The 15583-nt window shown below is 38.1% G+C and overlaps 1 protein-coding gene across 16 annotated transcripts in view; it reads left to right on the top strand.

The window, feature by feature from the left end:
* The window catches only part of TRAPPC8 (trafficking protein particle complex subunit 8), a 106711-nt gene that overhangs the window by 34854 nt on the left and 56274 nt on the right, over positions 1-15583 (top strand). For all 16 annotated transcript variants that reach the window (XM_008168579.4, XM_005279982.5, XM_005279987.5 and 13 more), the window contains 5 exons: positions 1996-2111; positions 4250-4400; positions 5917-6017; positions 6810-6915; positions 10636-10767. In XM_008168579.4, the coding sequence (XP_008166801.2) occupies positions 1996-2111; positions 4250-4400; positions 5917-6017; positions 6810-6915; positions 10636-10767 (606 nt within the window). The remainder of the gene's footprint in view (positions 1-1995; positions 2112-4249; positions 4401-5916; positions 6018-6809; positions 6916-10635; positions 10768-15583) is intronic.

Here is a 15583-nt window from a genome sequence, read left to right as displayed (position 1 = left end):
TGGATCTGAATATCCAAAAGACTTTTTATCTAAAATAGGATTATGTCCCTCCATATCTGAATTATTTTAAAAATTTTTTGATTCTTCAGTCTTATGTCCCCATCAAATTTGATTTATTAGTGGTTGGTGTGTATAACTAAAACATGAATATGAAAACACATTGTTTTCATAGTAATGTCAGGGTTTGGTACTTGCATGTTTGGAAAAAAATAATAAAAGTAGGCTTTTAAATATTTTAACCTATGACTTCCAATAGTCTGTTTAACTGTTTAGGTTAAAAACACTTTATCTGATTTTGGACTGTGCAGTGCATCACAGAGACATTATTTCCCCTCATCCAACTTGAACTGAAACTAAGTCCTGTACATTTTAACCGTGACTCAACTTGTGGCATGATGTGAAATCATGCCAAAACAGTTATTTGTACACCAGCAACTGTGGTGATAGCATAGCTGTAATATAATTTAGTTACTTGAACAAAGCTAGTAACTTCTCCACTATCAAGGGCATATGCCTCAGCCGGGAGGTACTTTAAGACACTGAGGTATTTTTTTTCCTCAGCCTTGAGATACTTTGACTTCTCAATGCAAACGAATGCTCAATAGCAGTGATGTCCAAAAACCATTTACTTTCATCTGTGACTGGCCAGAATATTGTGCCCCTTCCTGTTTGTTTTGATCTGGGCAGAGGTTTCCAGGCTTCCTTTCAACTCTTACTATTAGTGATTCCGCCTCTCTCAGAAATAGAGGGATATGTACAACTGACAAAGTGCAGCAGCTTTCTCACTTATTAAGATAAATTACAATAATCACATTTTTCAAGTGCTTCCTCTCTTCTCCTGATAATCTCCATGGGATTGGATCTAGCTACTTGAGAAGTTGCTTCTCCCTCAGCATCCATTACTTCCCATGATAGCACATGGGAAGTGTTGAACAACAGGAGGCAGCTCACGTGCAGGAGACGGAACTTCCACAGCAGCTGAACCTAGAGCTTGAAAGTTACTCTCAGAAATCAAAGTGACTAGATCTCACTGCCTTGAGAACGAAATGCACACCTCCTCTTTAGAATTCTTTCTCTGAAAGGAGCAAAGATATTATGGTTATGAAAACCATATGAATACCAAATAGATTAAGGTCTATACGTACAGTAATCAAGTTACTTATGTTGCTTCCTGAGAAGGAAGAAAGGGTTGCATTTTTGTTTTTTAGATACCTGCGATAAGGACCACAAGTACTTGAAGATTCCTCCCACATAACCTAGGATACTGTTACATGAGCACAAACTACTTCACAAGTAGCTAAAAGCCATAATGCATCTGCACAAGGAGTTGGAGTGTGCCTTTGTAACTTACCTCTGTAACTCCTGATGTGTCAGTGCTAAACCATGCCAGTGTATTAGTCTTTAAGTTTAATTTCTTTAGAAATATTGCTCCTGTCCAAACCCTTCTTTTGCACTCTGTAACCCTTTAAGTCCTGTGATTAAGCTCAAGAGTTAGTTCATGATACACAGAATGACCTCACTGCACATTATGTGGTTGGGGACCTTTGGCAGGTTTAGCGGAGAAGGTGTGTTGCCCCCGTTAAGGGCGACTAGAGAGCCAACCTGTTACCTGCAACATGGAGGCAGCCCTATTCCAGGTCAGCGGGGGGACGCTGACCCATCCCCTCTCCAGGTGACTGGAAGCAGGGAAGGGAGGGCTATTTGTGCCCATGTCCGGGCAATGAAAGCCATCTTTTCACTGGGGCAGGCTGAGCAGCACCCCCATTCCCAACCATGAAAGTAGTTGAAATACAGGGTTTTAATCACGATCTTCAGAGGGCGTTAAGGTAGTCGCTCCTTTCTCAGGGGTCGGGGAATGAATCTTTCTCCTCACCACCAGATTGGCCATGCTAAAGTGTACTGACAATTTTTACTGTTTCTATTAAAAAAGGAATTCATGCTTTATGTTGCAGTTAATTCAGTAACATCATTGTTTATTGTAATTTCCTCTTCCAGTTAATATCCAGGAAAGGTTTGAGTCGATCACTATTTTCTGCAACAAAAAAATGGTTTAGTGGGAGTAAAGTTCCAGAGAAAAGTATAAATGAGCTGAAAAATACATCTGGATTGTTGTAAGTAAAACTATTAATCTTCCGTTTTGTAAGTTTTAGTGAAAATACTAAACATTTTGATTTGGGGAAGCTCCCTAATTATAGGTTATATCTTCAGAATGGTCTTAGTTTAAAGCTGACTTGACCAAAAATTTGGTAACATGAATGTACTGTAGATAGCTTTCATCAACAAAATTTAACAAAATTGCTGATATATTTACTAAAAATTTATGAACTTGGGCAAAACAAAGCATAGCAGAATTTTATTTGGTCTTAAACTTTTTTCCTAACCTGAATTAATACAGAGGGTGAAAGAAGTTTTGTTTTTGAACAAATCAGCTTTACTAACGCAGCCTTTACACTTCCCTTATTTCAAATGCTTTTACAAAAAAAATGTCCATGGACAAGGAGGCAGGAACACATCTTAAGAGAAAATAGATTAGCAATGGCCTTGTCAAAAAATTGCACTAGTTTAACTTAAATCAGTTTTTAAATAGTTTAGTTAAAATGGTGTAAACCCATTTGTGGACATAGTTATTTTAGTGTAAGTGTCTTATTCCATTTTATCTTAAACCTGTTCCTAATCAACATGGAAGCTAAACCAAAATAAGCCTGGCTTGGGCTGAAATGAATGTCCACACAGCCTGTTTTTGGACTTAAAAGAGAGATAAGGTAAACCAGAGCAACTTTTTTGAGCATTATAACATGAAACTAATGCATGAGGGCAGATAATCTTCCCAAGCGGAAATTTAGGGACAAGCATTGCCCTGTAAACACCTGTCCCTAGCCACAGAGCTTGAAGCTGTTACTGGATGCCAACTAGCCAAGATATAAAAAGAGAGAACCCAGTGCCAGGTTGGGTTCTCTACCTTCTCCCAGATTTTCTCCTCTTAATTCTCCCTCCCCAAAATATATTGGTCTCTCTAACACACTCAGACTGGGACTTGGAAGTTTTACCAGAGGATCAAACATATTAGCCATAGACAGTTATGAGAGATGTAAAGCCTTGCTGTCCAGTAATGCCTATGACCTGAAATTGAGAAAGGAGCTGTGAATATACCGGAATTCTTACTACCATGCTCTGTGTGGATGCTGCTCAGGGCTGCTCTTTCATATGCCTCTATTCGTAGTAGAATTTGCACTGGTTTAAAAACTGGCATGGCCAAATGCATTTTTTTTCTAACTGGCTATTGGTTTAACTTGGGCCTGTAAATGTACTGATGCAGGCCAAACTGATAAGAGTGGGAATGGTGTTAGGCACAGCGCAGAATAGAGACTGGACTCTCTGATGTCACCTCTTTGAGCTTTGGTCAACAGCTGGAGTAGTAGACGTATTTGGTTTTCATGGCACCCCCATAGTTAGGACAGGTGTAGGGGAGGAAAGGCTATGGAGTCATTGGTGTGCAGCCTTACTACTTTAATTGGACAGTGGGGAATTACAGGGAGCTGCCATTCCCTTTATTGTTGCTGGTCCAGAATAAAGCCATTTGGCATTACAATGCTAATGTATCTTGGTGACTAATTGCAATTGCAGCTACTTAACATTTTGCATTGTTTAGGCAACTTCATAGTATAAAAGAAACTTCCTTGGCCTGGCTGTTGACCTAAGCTGTGTCTGCTCTACAAGTGCTACAGTAGCACATCTGCAGCGTATACACTTGCTACAGCAGCGGAAAAGGTTTTTCCATTGCTGTAGTAAATGTATCCCCTTGAGAGGTGATAGTTAGTCTAATAGAATTCTTCCATCAATCTAGGTGCGTCTACAAGTGGGGATTAGGTTGAACCTAACTTTTGAACAGAGTGCAACGTTTTTCACAGCTCAGAGTGGCATAGCTAGGTCGATCTAAGTTTCAGGTGTAGACCAGGTCCTTTCAGCTGGTGAATGATAGGTTTGAAGGAAGTCTCATACAGTCCACAGCCAGAAGGATGGTGGCTTCACTGTGTTTGAATAGGTGTACTAAAATGTGCAAACATGGAAGTAATATAAACATCCAGCCAACTCGTTCCTCCCAGGCTGGGGTTGAGTGGCAGGGAATGACTCTTCCTTTAATGTTTCAGTTTTTCTTTATATACTGGCATCTATCTTGTTTGTGTCTTGAAAATTGGCACTTAAAATGTAAATGGTATTTTTGTTACAAATTGTTTTTGTGTATTTATAGGTATCCCCCAGAAGCACCAGAGCTTCAAATCAGGAAAATGGCAGATTTGTGTTTCTTGGTCCAACACTATGAACTGGCGTATAGCTGCTATCATACAGCAAAGAAAGACTTTTTAAATGATCAAGCAATGCTTTATGCAGCTGGAGCACTGGTTGGTACATTACAGCAATATAACCATTCTGTGCATTGCTTATAGTAATCTGTTTAACATTAACACTTCTTCTAGATAACAATATACAGCAAAAAGAAACTACAATTAAAAAAAAAATCCTTATTGGCTCCAGATATGAAAACATAGCCAAGTTTTTTGTGGATGCCAATATCTAACAAAATCACATCACACTCCTTAATATTTGTCATAGTTCTGTGTAGAGAATAGTTACTGCTGCTACTTAAATGTGTAGGAAAAAGCTTGAAACACTTACGAGGGAGAGCCTCCTTTTGGTATAGGTTAAATTTAAATAGTTCTCTTATGGTAATGTGCAAAGTAGTTCTTTTAATTATTTTGAAACGGATAAAAAAGATTAAATATTGTAGTATTTTTTTACTTTGTAAGATTTCAAATTGACAGAATATTTAGTGATCTGGAGCTTTTAGTAAATATATTATTACTATCAATGTACGAGTATAGCAAATATACTGGCATTTCCTATTAAGACTCTTGAGGGCTTTATTCTGTTAATGCCTATATAAATCCCTTAGGCAATTTCTGTTACTGCCTATTGGCTTCATGTGTAAATTCATGCTCCTACAATAGAAGAATACAGACCTAAATATTTAGTAACAAATGGGATTACTAAAAAAAAAAAAAATGTGCTCACACTTGCTGTTTTTTTTAAAGCTGTTGCCTAATTTGAGTCACTAATTTCCAGCAAGCATAAGTGTTTAATAGGTTTACTTGTAGCATGCGTACATACATATAATAACTTGTACTTGAAAAGTTCACTTAGATAACCTCAAACATTTCAGTAATATAAAGTAGCTTAAATTTACATGGCACCTTTCTTTCAACTGCAAGGGTTCCAAACTGTTAAAAGTGCATATTTATAAACTATACATAGGAGTCTGTTCCATTCCCATGGAAATGAACATATTTTGGGAGAGGTGCAAGGTGGGAGTTAAAACAACTGGAATTGTAGAGGAGGTGGTTGTGTAGGAAGAACCTACCATAACTGGAATTTTCCCAAGATGCTGACATTAACCTCCAATTTTGCGTTTACAAAAAAACAAAGACTTAAGTACCACAAATGGAGAGAACCGCTGTATTGTGGGGAAGAGTGCATCTCCAGTAGGATAGTGACACTTGGATCTATGCTACAGTAGTGATTCAGTACTGACTTGGAGGGAAGGATATTGTCTACTGAATCATCAGCCCCATTTCCTGCAGCATCTAAATCTTCCTTGGAAGTTTCCCAGAGTAGTGAGAAGGATTGTGTCTGTTCAATTTATAACTCTTTAGTTATAACACAACCCTAAGTGGTATGGCGGGTGGCAAATAAACCAGCAAATGAAGTTCACTGCCACCTTACTGTAAATTAGGGTGTTATTGTTTAAACATCCAATCTCCCAAAACCTGAGAGTCAGTTCAGGTAAAGATTCTTTATGGCTGATGTTCGAAAATATCATTTTGCAGCATTAAATTACATTTTTTTTTTTTTATCCTGCAGGAAATGGCAGCAGTATCAGCTTTTCTTCAGCCTGGGGCGCCTAGACCGTACCCTGCTCATTATATGGATACAGCAATTCAAACATATAGGGATATCTGCAAGTAGGTGATGGCTTACCTTCCATTTCATCCAGTGAATGATGATATTCAGTACTATGGCCTAAGTTTGCTTTCACTACACTGTAGTGCAAATTTAACATCACTTGCCTACCCTGTGTTCTAGCAGGTATATAACAGCTACACCAAGGAAGTAAAACTGTGATAGTTAAAATTTATTCAGACTTTAGTTAACCTATTTACCTATACGGTTGTGGGGTGGAGGAACACATTGTTCTTGGCAGAATACAAGTTATTGGCAGAGATGTAATTAAAACTTGTGACTCTGGTTCTCAGACTTGTATTCAGTCCATTAGACCACTTTGTTGCTTTGCAAAAGTTTATTTTAAGAACTTTACAGGGATGTTTTCCTAAGGAAAAAGTATAGTAACCGCTTTTGATTTAATATTATCTAGATTAAAACATTTTTTTGTCACAGGGAATTGTTTTATCAGATTAAAATAGTGATAGCTCAGTGGTTTGTGCATTGGCCTGCTAAACCCAGGGTTGAGTGTTCAATCCTTGAGGGGGCCATTTAAGAAACCGGGGTAAAAATCTGTCTGAGGATTGGTCCTGTTTTGAGCAGGGGGTTGGACTAGATGACCTCCTGAGGTCCCTTCCAACCTGATATTCTATGAAGAAACAGATACATGCATTCATACATATAACAAAATAATATATGCTAGTGAGGTACTACACAGCTAGATTTAAAGGTTTGTCAGGCAGATTTAAAGGTTTTCTACAATTTACTCCAAAATTTTTGTTATAATGCACGTAATTAATTTCTTGTTCTCTTAGGAACATGGTGCTGGCTGAGAGATGTGTGCTGCTTAGTGCTGAAATTTTAAAAAGCCAGAGCAAATATTCAGATGCTGCTGCTCTTCTGATACGTTTAACCAGTGAGGTAGAGAAAACTTAATCTTTGTTTTCCCCACAGTAAATGGCTTTAAATAATAGTGCTAATTTTTAAAACCAAATAGACTTCTTGTACATGGGTTCCTTTCAAAGGTGGAGATTTCCAGGGGCAGAAGCTAGCTGGAATAAAGTTTGTTGGGGTATAGCTCAACTGTAAACCAAGGAGTCATTTTTATATGCTTTTGTGCAACTTGTTACATAAATGTACCTAGTATACCCTGTGTTCAACCTTCCTCTTTCACTTGAAGTGATGTACATTATTTTTTATTTAAAAAAAAAAAAAGCCTGATTGAATCATACATTTGTTAGTCCCTATCTTCATAATCTATTCTTTATGCTTGACCTCTCTGTTAGTATTTGAGAGGGATTAGCTTTTAAAACGCAGCACTATAAAAAGTTAGCATGTTATTCACAAGCCATCTGTCTTTGTGTTGTAGGTGGGTGACATGGTGTCAGTAGAGGCTGTAAAACTAAAGAAATAAAGTTCTGTTTCACTTAGGGTATCTTCAGTAATTACTTGTTAGGTCATTTTAGCTAAGTATTCAGTGTCACTTTCAGTTCTGATAAGTCTTTCTCTTAGCTGTAGAAGCTCGATAAACTGTAAGATGGGAAGCAGTCTACCTCACTGTGTGCACATGGCACAGCTCAAGATAAAGAAGTACAAAGGTGGTGTGCAGTTCACCCTTGTGCTTGCCTGCTCTGATTCTTGGTTGCAAGTTAGAGAAACTTGTTGGCTGCCAATGACCCCAAAAGTGGTGGTGTGGCATCCTTGCCACACTCACTAACCTAGCTTTGATAGCAGGGTGGAGGTTTGACATAGTCATAGTGTCTTCTATGCTGCTGGAGGATATTGTCTCTTCCCCACTACCCCTGAACTAGGGTGACTAGATGTCCCGGTATTATTGTCCTGATATTAGGAGCTTTATGTTATATAGACAAATATCTTCCCTCCTCCCCCTGGAAAAAGGTGTCCTGATTTTTTCATGCTTGCTATCTGGACACCTGGGTTGATTTACCTGTGGGTGGCTATGCTGTCCCCATGGCCAGGTGGCACTGGCACTGTGGCGTGAAATGGCCATACCACACACTAGCATTTTGATTATACATACTTTTCAGTTCAGACTTTGGACAAGTTTCTCTAAATTTGTCCTCAGTGCTTATTTAACAACAAATTGTGTTGGTAATTCTTTATTCCCTAATAGCTAATAGAACATCTATTCATTCATACCTCTTGATTTTTTTTTACTATCTTAACTTAAATAATGGGGAAGATGTAATGACAAGTAGACATTGAAATTTGCATAAGGAAATTGAGTGCTGCTGACGGTGCTGAAGGTTTATTGTCTTTCTTTCATATCATGAATGATAGTCTTGGATGTTTTCAGTTGCACAAGATCTCTGTGATGGATGTAGTTACTCTAGTTATGATAAAGCCTAGCGACAGCCCAGAAAAATATTTTTAAAAAGTAGACTTGTGTATCTAATGTAATAAGGAAAAATGTCCATGTGTATTTTAAAATAACAAGGTAGAGAACTACTCCATTTAGTAATAGCCTCATTGATTTTAATATATGTGGTGGTCAGAATCATTTTGTAATTCCCAAATCACTAATTTTTCTGGGATTGGTTGGTTTTGCCACACAAATTATCTGTTTGACTCCATTTCATGCATCCAATTAGGTGAAATTCAGTTAATGTAATTGTGTGTTCTTGGGTATATGATTTATGACTGTACCCACAATATGCAATGGGTGCTGTTTATCAGATATCTGATTTTCTTGCTAGCTTTAAAAACAATGACAACTCGGGTGTCAAAATGAAGTGGAACTAATGACCTTAAACAAAGGGGTTGGGAAACTTACTGCCAACTTTTTCAGATAAATTCAGTGCCACAATTGCATCTTATATATCTATACTTGTTCTTATGTTAAAATAAAATGTATTAAAGCTGACATTCTTGTTTTTAATTTTTCTGGGGGAAAAAATGGCAGCAGCTCACTTGGATGGGAATGGTAAGTGTTAGAAATTTCTGCCTGAGTAGCTGAAGGCTTTGGGAGTGTTGAAATAAACATGTTCTGTCAATCCTTTGTATATCAATCTGTTTCAGTATTTTCTAGGTCACTGATAAAGTAACAGGCTGCGTATAAGGTAGAATTTACCCATGCTAGTGGATTTGTGTAGTTTTGAAGAGAGTCTCTAAAGCATAGCTGTACTCACCCTGAAATAACTTTATAAAAATGAGGCTCAGATGAAGAGAACTATTTTAGTATTTCTTAATAAAACAGTTTTTCATGTTTATAATTTAAATCTATTTAACAGGTATAATATCTATAACAAATATAGGGATGAAAATAACTCCATTATATCTGTATAAGGAAGGCTTCTCAACTTCCTTATTTATTATAGGTAACATTCTTTGGCCGTTGATCCAGTTCCATTTTGATTCCTTCTATAAGCATTTGTGATAGGGCCACGTCCACTGTTGTATACAGTTATTCCTTGGCTATGGAAGCAAGGACAGTACTAATAAAAAGAGAGACGCTGCTGTTTCAGATTACAGTAAATTTTTATTTTACTTCCAGAGTGGGATTCAGGAATTGGGTCTACCAGTGGTTCTCTTGAAGAATACAGGGAGTCCTCGGACTTATGACACAATTCGTTCCTCAGAATTGCGTTGTAAGTTGATATGTTGTAAGTCGAAACTGCTTTTCCCATAGAAATCGATGGTATGAAGGGGGGATTGGTTCCTGAACCAAGGCTTGATGCACTATTTTCACCACAATAACCCAGATTTTTGTACTAAATGAATTATAGATGACTAATGTTGCAACATCAATGTATTTACTATACACAGTATTTTGTAAATAGCATTCCAATAAACTCTCATATGCTGCTCAGAATGCCAGCAACACAAGCTCAGGAAGCCAGGGAGAAGGGCACACATGCTGAGCCTCAGCCAATCATTTAAGCTTTCTAATTGGCTGAGGCTCAGCCTATTACTGTTCAAGCTTTCTGATTGGCTCCCAGCCCCCGGCTCAGCCAATCAAAAACAAGCAGCAACCATACCCAGCAACAAGCTACCCTGCTGCCTCGATGTCAATTAGAAGCAACCCATTCCAGCTCCATATCAGTATAATGCAACCAGGAAGTGATTTCAAGTGAACTTTATGCAAATCAAGCGTCGTAGGGGTGAAATGGGGAGTCAATTGAAAAGTGTCGTAATTGGCGTCCGACGTAAGTGGCGTCCGACGCAAATCCGATGACTCCCTGTATTTGATTGTGTCATAAGATTCAGAAAACCAATAGGTTAAAATTTTAATGGCTCCATCTTTAATGCACTCCCATTCTGCAAGTAAAATACAGAAAACAATCATCAGGTATACCATTTTTTCATAATGGCCTGTCTTCAAAACTGTGTGTGTGTGTGCCCACATAGGTGTGTAGGACAGGGAACCTGATCACATTGTAAATGCTTGCAGGAGGGATCAAAGTGCAGCTGGATCAACAGGCTGGAACATGTTGCCTATGATAAGTCTTCCACTGAGCAGTAATGTGATTTTTATTTTTTTACTGTTTAAAAGTCTTGTTCAGCTGAGCCTTATCTCTTATAAGAGTTTGTATTGGTGAGTATAGCTACACTTTGTTATTACTGAAATTTCATTTGTATATTTTAAATTTGAGATTAATGATTTTTTTCCCCTTTAAATAGGATTCCGACCTTCGCAGTGCCCTTCTGTTGGAGCAGGCTGCACATTGCTTTATGAACATGAAAAGTCCTATGGTTAGAAAGTTTGCCTTTCATATGATATTGGCTGGCCATAGGTATAGCAAAGCAGGACAGGTAAGTGTATTTCATATTCTGAAAAGGTATGGACTGTAGGTTTTATTTAATCTGAACTGTGTTAAAAACAGCAAATTCCATGTCATGCTTTTGGGTAAAAATAACTTGTTACTTTGTAGTCCACTGTGGATGATATTCTATATCAGAAAAATCATATAATATTGATCTCATTGCCCTTCTTGATTATCAAATTAATTCCTACCTTGAACAAAGTGGTCTCTTACATCCATGTCTAAAGTGATGTTGATCATTACCCTGAATGAAATTTAAATGGTAATCCTCATTTCTATAGCGCTTTCCATCAGATCTTCAAATGCTTCTTAAACAATGAATTAAGACTATTCCTATTTCACAGATGGAGAAACTGAGTTACAGAGGTTAAAGATTTACTGTATCATAGCAGTTAGTAAAAGAGCTAGGAATGGAGACCCAGTTACCTTGACTGTGGCCTGTGTTTTAACCACTAGATAATACTTCCTCTTTTAAATCTGTTGAACTAATTGGCAATTAGTTAAATTCACAGGTGCAATTTTATACCATTTGCACTTTAACATGTATTTTTTCAATTCCAGCTTCTTGTAATTGTATTTACCTTAAGCTTAGGTTAATATAATACATTTGACTTCTTAAAGTTGAAACACTATTGTGGAAACCCCAATCCTGCAACTGGCTCTGTGTAGATGGATACATGTGGAGCCTCATTGAAGTCCAACGGGGATGCCTGCAGGCTCCGGCTCTGCCTGCATGCAGCCAGTTTTAGGATTAGGGCTTTAAAGGTAAACTGAAATTGTTTTTAAAAATGTAAAAAAATATATACCCCTCTAACCCGATATAATGCAACCCGATATAACACGAATTCAGATAGAATGCGGTAAAGCAGTGCTCCGGGGGGGCGGGGCTGCGCGCTCCAGTGGATCAAAGCAAGTTCAATATGATACGGTAAGATTTTTTTTGGCTTCCGAGGACAGCGTTATATCGGGGTAGAGGTGTATATATAATTTCTTTTCGCAAGTCTTAAAACTGTATTTAAAACCAAAGTTTGAAGATGAACTCCTCCTTCATATTATCTGCCAAGACTAGAGTTTGGGGTTCTGCTCCTCCATGTAGTGACTTATTGTTGAACACTTAGAACCTAGAATGTTAGCTCTTGGTTTTGTTATTGTAGTGAACTGTTGAAAGGAAAATGGAGCCCTGAACACAGCACTTGTTAGAATTTTTTTTAAAAAGCTGCTCCGTTCTGTTTGTTTAAACTAATGAAAAATGTACAAAATACTTGATAGTGGTAGGGTCATCTTAAATGAGGAGGGAAAATTTGTCTCAATACAATATTAAGAGCAGCAGCTGTTTCTGCACTTGGTATATGTATGTATAAATACAAAATGAAACTGTTTCCCCTCTTGTCTGCATATCTTTAACTTGTTTTTGGTCCTGCTTCAGCTGAAGATATGAAGGAAAGTTAGTCTTGACTACCCTCCACCTTTGTAATATAAAACTGTATGTTTGAAATATCTTTCAATGTGGGTTTGAGCGACTCAGAATCTTTCTTTCTTTCATAGCAAGGTTCTCTTCCTATTGTAGGTTTTCCCCTCTGTGTTGATTAGCAATAGGACCAGACTGTTACCACAATAGTGGTTTTTTTTATTTTTAAATCTCAGTAGTTCTACCACCTGAAATGCTCTTTATGTGACCGCCTGTGTGACCCTTTTTTTGGGCTGAGCTTAATGAAACCCACAGCTTTTTTATTTCTCTAATCAGTGTGACTCCAGCTTGCTTGGGTTTTATATTTTCTAGGATCTGACTCTCCAATAGAGGTTTGCTGCTCCACACCTAATGGCAGATTGATGCATAAGCTTCTGTGGAGAGAACAGATAGGCCCTCCAGCTGCACAGTATACTAACTACTACAGTTCTAAACGGACAACAGCATGGCTTGTTAGGATTCCTCCATACGCCAGTACAATGTCCCCTCCCTAAATATATTAAAAAATCAGTCCTATTATTTCAGTCCAAACTATTGTAGTAAAAATGTCAGGTAAATGGAGTTATTACTGTCATTTTTGCATGACTTTATGCAATCATACTTATGTGCAATATTATCTATAGTTCTTAGTTTTTAGTGCACCAGCTGTTGTTTACTTTAATTAATCAACATTTTAAAGAAGCCAACTTGAAAAATCACATTTGTTTCATTTATAACTATAATACTTCCCCCTCCCCATACCTTATTCACTTTATGTACTTGCACACTATGTATAACCAGTGTGCATTTTGGTTGCTGTTCTGTTGCTCTTTCAGTGTCATGTACTAGCAGTTTAGGTAAGAGGTGCTCTTGAGTCCTCTCTTGTACTCTCTCTAGCAGGGGAAAAAACCTTTATAAACTTCAATAGGGGAGTAGAAAAACCCCTTCTTAAAAATAATCAGTTCCAGGGCAAACTATTTAAAGATGTGCTATCAATCTTGATTTATTTTAAACTGATTAGTATTACAAAGTTAAGTTGACCTTCTCTTGAACAGATTTTGGAATAAGCTTAAAATATTGGTTGATTCACTCTGTACAATAGCATCATCCTCTTTTGGGACTTCTGTTATGGAAAGCTAGGATTCAGTTTGTGACTAGGACTTCATAGGAGCCCCTCTAGCAGAAGTTGTATCTAAAGACCTGCCAATTCTGTAAATTGGTAGAGCTGCTGGAAGGCCATTGGTCTTCTTCCTGTGGGGATTGTGTTCACCTTTTTATTGCTAGGGATCAGTTCCCACAGTTCTACTGGAAGAAGGTGGTAAAATTTGGGACTCAATCTAGCTCAGCACGTAGTTGTGTAGCTTTTTCCAAAGGGTGTATAGTGGCTGTATTTTTCTGTTGGTCTGTAGATGGAGCTGCAGGCCTAAATTTGTGCTTTGACATGTATTGGTATTTCAAGATTTTTACATTTTATGTATTCAAGTATGTATACTTAACCTAACTTTATTTGCAGTGTAATGGAAACCAGCCCAACCCGAAACATTTATTTTTGGCTGATTGCTGTATGTGCTATCAGAGCTAATGAAACTGCATCATTTGGACTTCCATGTCATTTACAATAGCCAGCAAAATATACTTATTGTAATCAACTTTACAGGAAGTTGTGTCAGATCCTTGGACTGCAAATAAAAGCACGAATTAATCAGAACTCTCCATATCTGTTTAGGAAATTTAATAAAACTGTCGTTTCTCTAAGATCAGAGTTTATACAAAATAGTGAAGGACAACTAAACCAATAAAATTTGGAGTGACCGTTTCATTAGTGTTCTAGTGGCTGCAGTGACATTCACATTGAATTTTGCAGTAGCCTTACTTCTGCTCTCTCACTCGTATAAATCTGTAGTCACTCCACTGAACTGAAAGCTAGTGTGGGATAAGACTCAAGCCCCTAGTGTTAATGGTAGTGTCATGTTTTGTAGTGACCTCCCCAGGAACTCTGAGCCTAATGGAAGTATCTCAGCTTTCATGTCTGTAAAGTAAAACATTAAAAAAAAATAATTTTTAAATCCCATTTGTGGTACTGGCCTATTAGGTGAAAAGCAGGGTGTAACAATTTGTGTTGATGCAGCCAAGAAATGGCCACAAATCTATGATCACTACTTTAAAGACGTGTTCATGATTTAAGATCATTAGACACATTGATCAGCTGTGTTTTTTGTTATCTACTCTGAATCTTAATTGGCAGTTGAATCAATCCTAAATAGGTCCATAGTATGTGGGATTTCCTGACTTTGATGTGGGATCATGTAGAAGCCGGAAGTCTGCAGTATGGTGACAGAAATTAATGGCTTACAATACCAATGTTTCACAATTTTTTCATTGTCACTTTTTAGTTAACATAAGATATCCCAGAATTATGCCCTGGGGAGAATTTCAGAAAGGTTGGTTAGCTTATTGGAGTGCTGAATTCCACTGATAGCCTTGTTATTTAAGGGTGTTACAATTTAGTTTACCTCAGTTTATATTTTAGCATTGTAGTTCATCTTTAAGGCTCATATTCTTTCTTTCGCATCCCAGTGCATCTAGGTGTGTATTTTAGGGCACTTGAAAATTTTTCTTGCATACAGAGAGGAATTCCAGTGGGAAAGCTTGGGAGACCTGGGTTGAATTCTTGCTCTGCCATAGACTTCCTTTGTGACTGTGGGCAAGTTACTGGGAACCGGTCTACACTGGGGGGGGATGGGGGGAGGGAGAATTGATCTAAGTGACGCAACTTCAGCTACGTGAATGACGTAACTGAAGTCGACGTACGTAGATTGACTTACCGTGGTGTCTTCACTGCGGTGAGTCGACTGCTGCTGGTCCCCCGTCAACTCCGCCTGCGCTTCTCACTGAGCTGGAGTACAGGAATCGACGGGAGAGCGCTCGGGGGTTGATTTATCGCATCTAGTCTAGATGCGATAAATCGATCCCCACTGGATCGATCGCTGCCCACCGATCCGGCGGGTAGTGTAGACATACCCTAGAAAATAGTATTACTGGTGTAGCTAGGTCTGTTAGAGGTGTGAAAAAATTACACAGCTGGCAAAAGCTGTAGTGTAGATACAGTTATACTAGCAAAAAAGTCCTTTGGTCATTCTATCTTATTTGGTTTGGTATATAAGCTGCGTCTCCACTAGGGAGTTTGCCAGTATAGCTTTACCAGGGGTGTGTGTATATACTTTTCAAGTGTAGACAAGGCCTTAGGCCCTCTGAGCCTCATTTCCCACTTGTAAAATGGAGATAATACATCACAGGGGTATTGAGAAGATAAATATATTAGTTGTGAGGCACTTAGGGTCATGAGAGAGGAGAGACG

This window comes from Chrysemys picta, chromosome 2 (assembly GCF_011386835.1).
Source record: "Chrysemys picta bellii isolate R12L10 chromosome 2, ASM1138683v2, whole genome shotgun sequence".
NCBI classification, from domain to species: domain Eukaryota; kingdom Metazoa; phylum Chordata; order Testudines; family Emydidae; genus Chrysemys; species Chrysemys picta.
The sequence above is the reverse complement of the archived record's forward strand: the minus strand, read 5'-3'. Positions and strand labels throughout refer to the sequence as shown.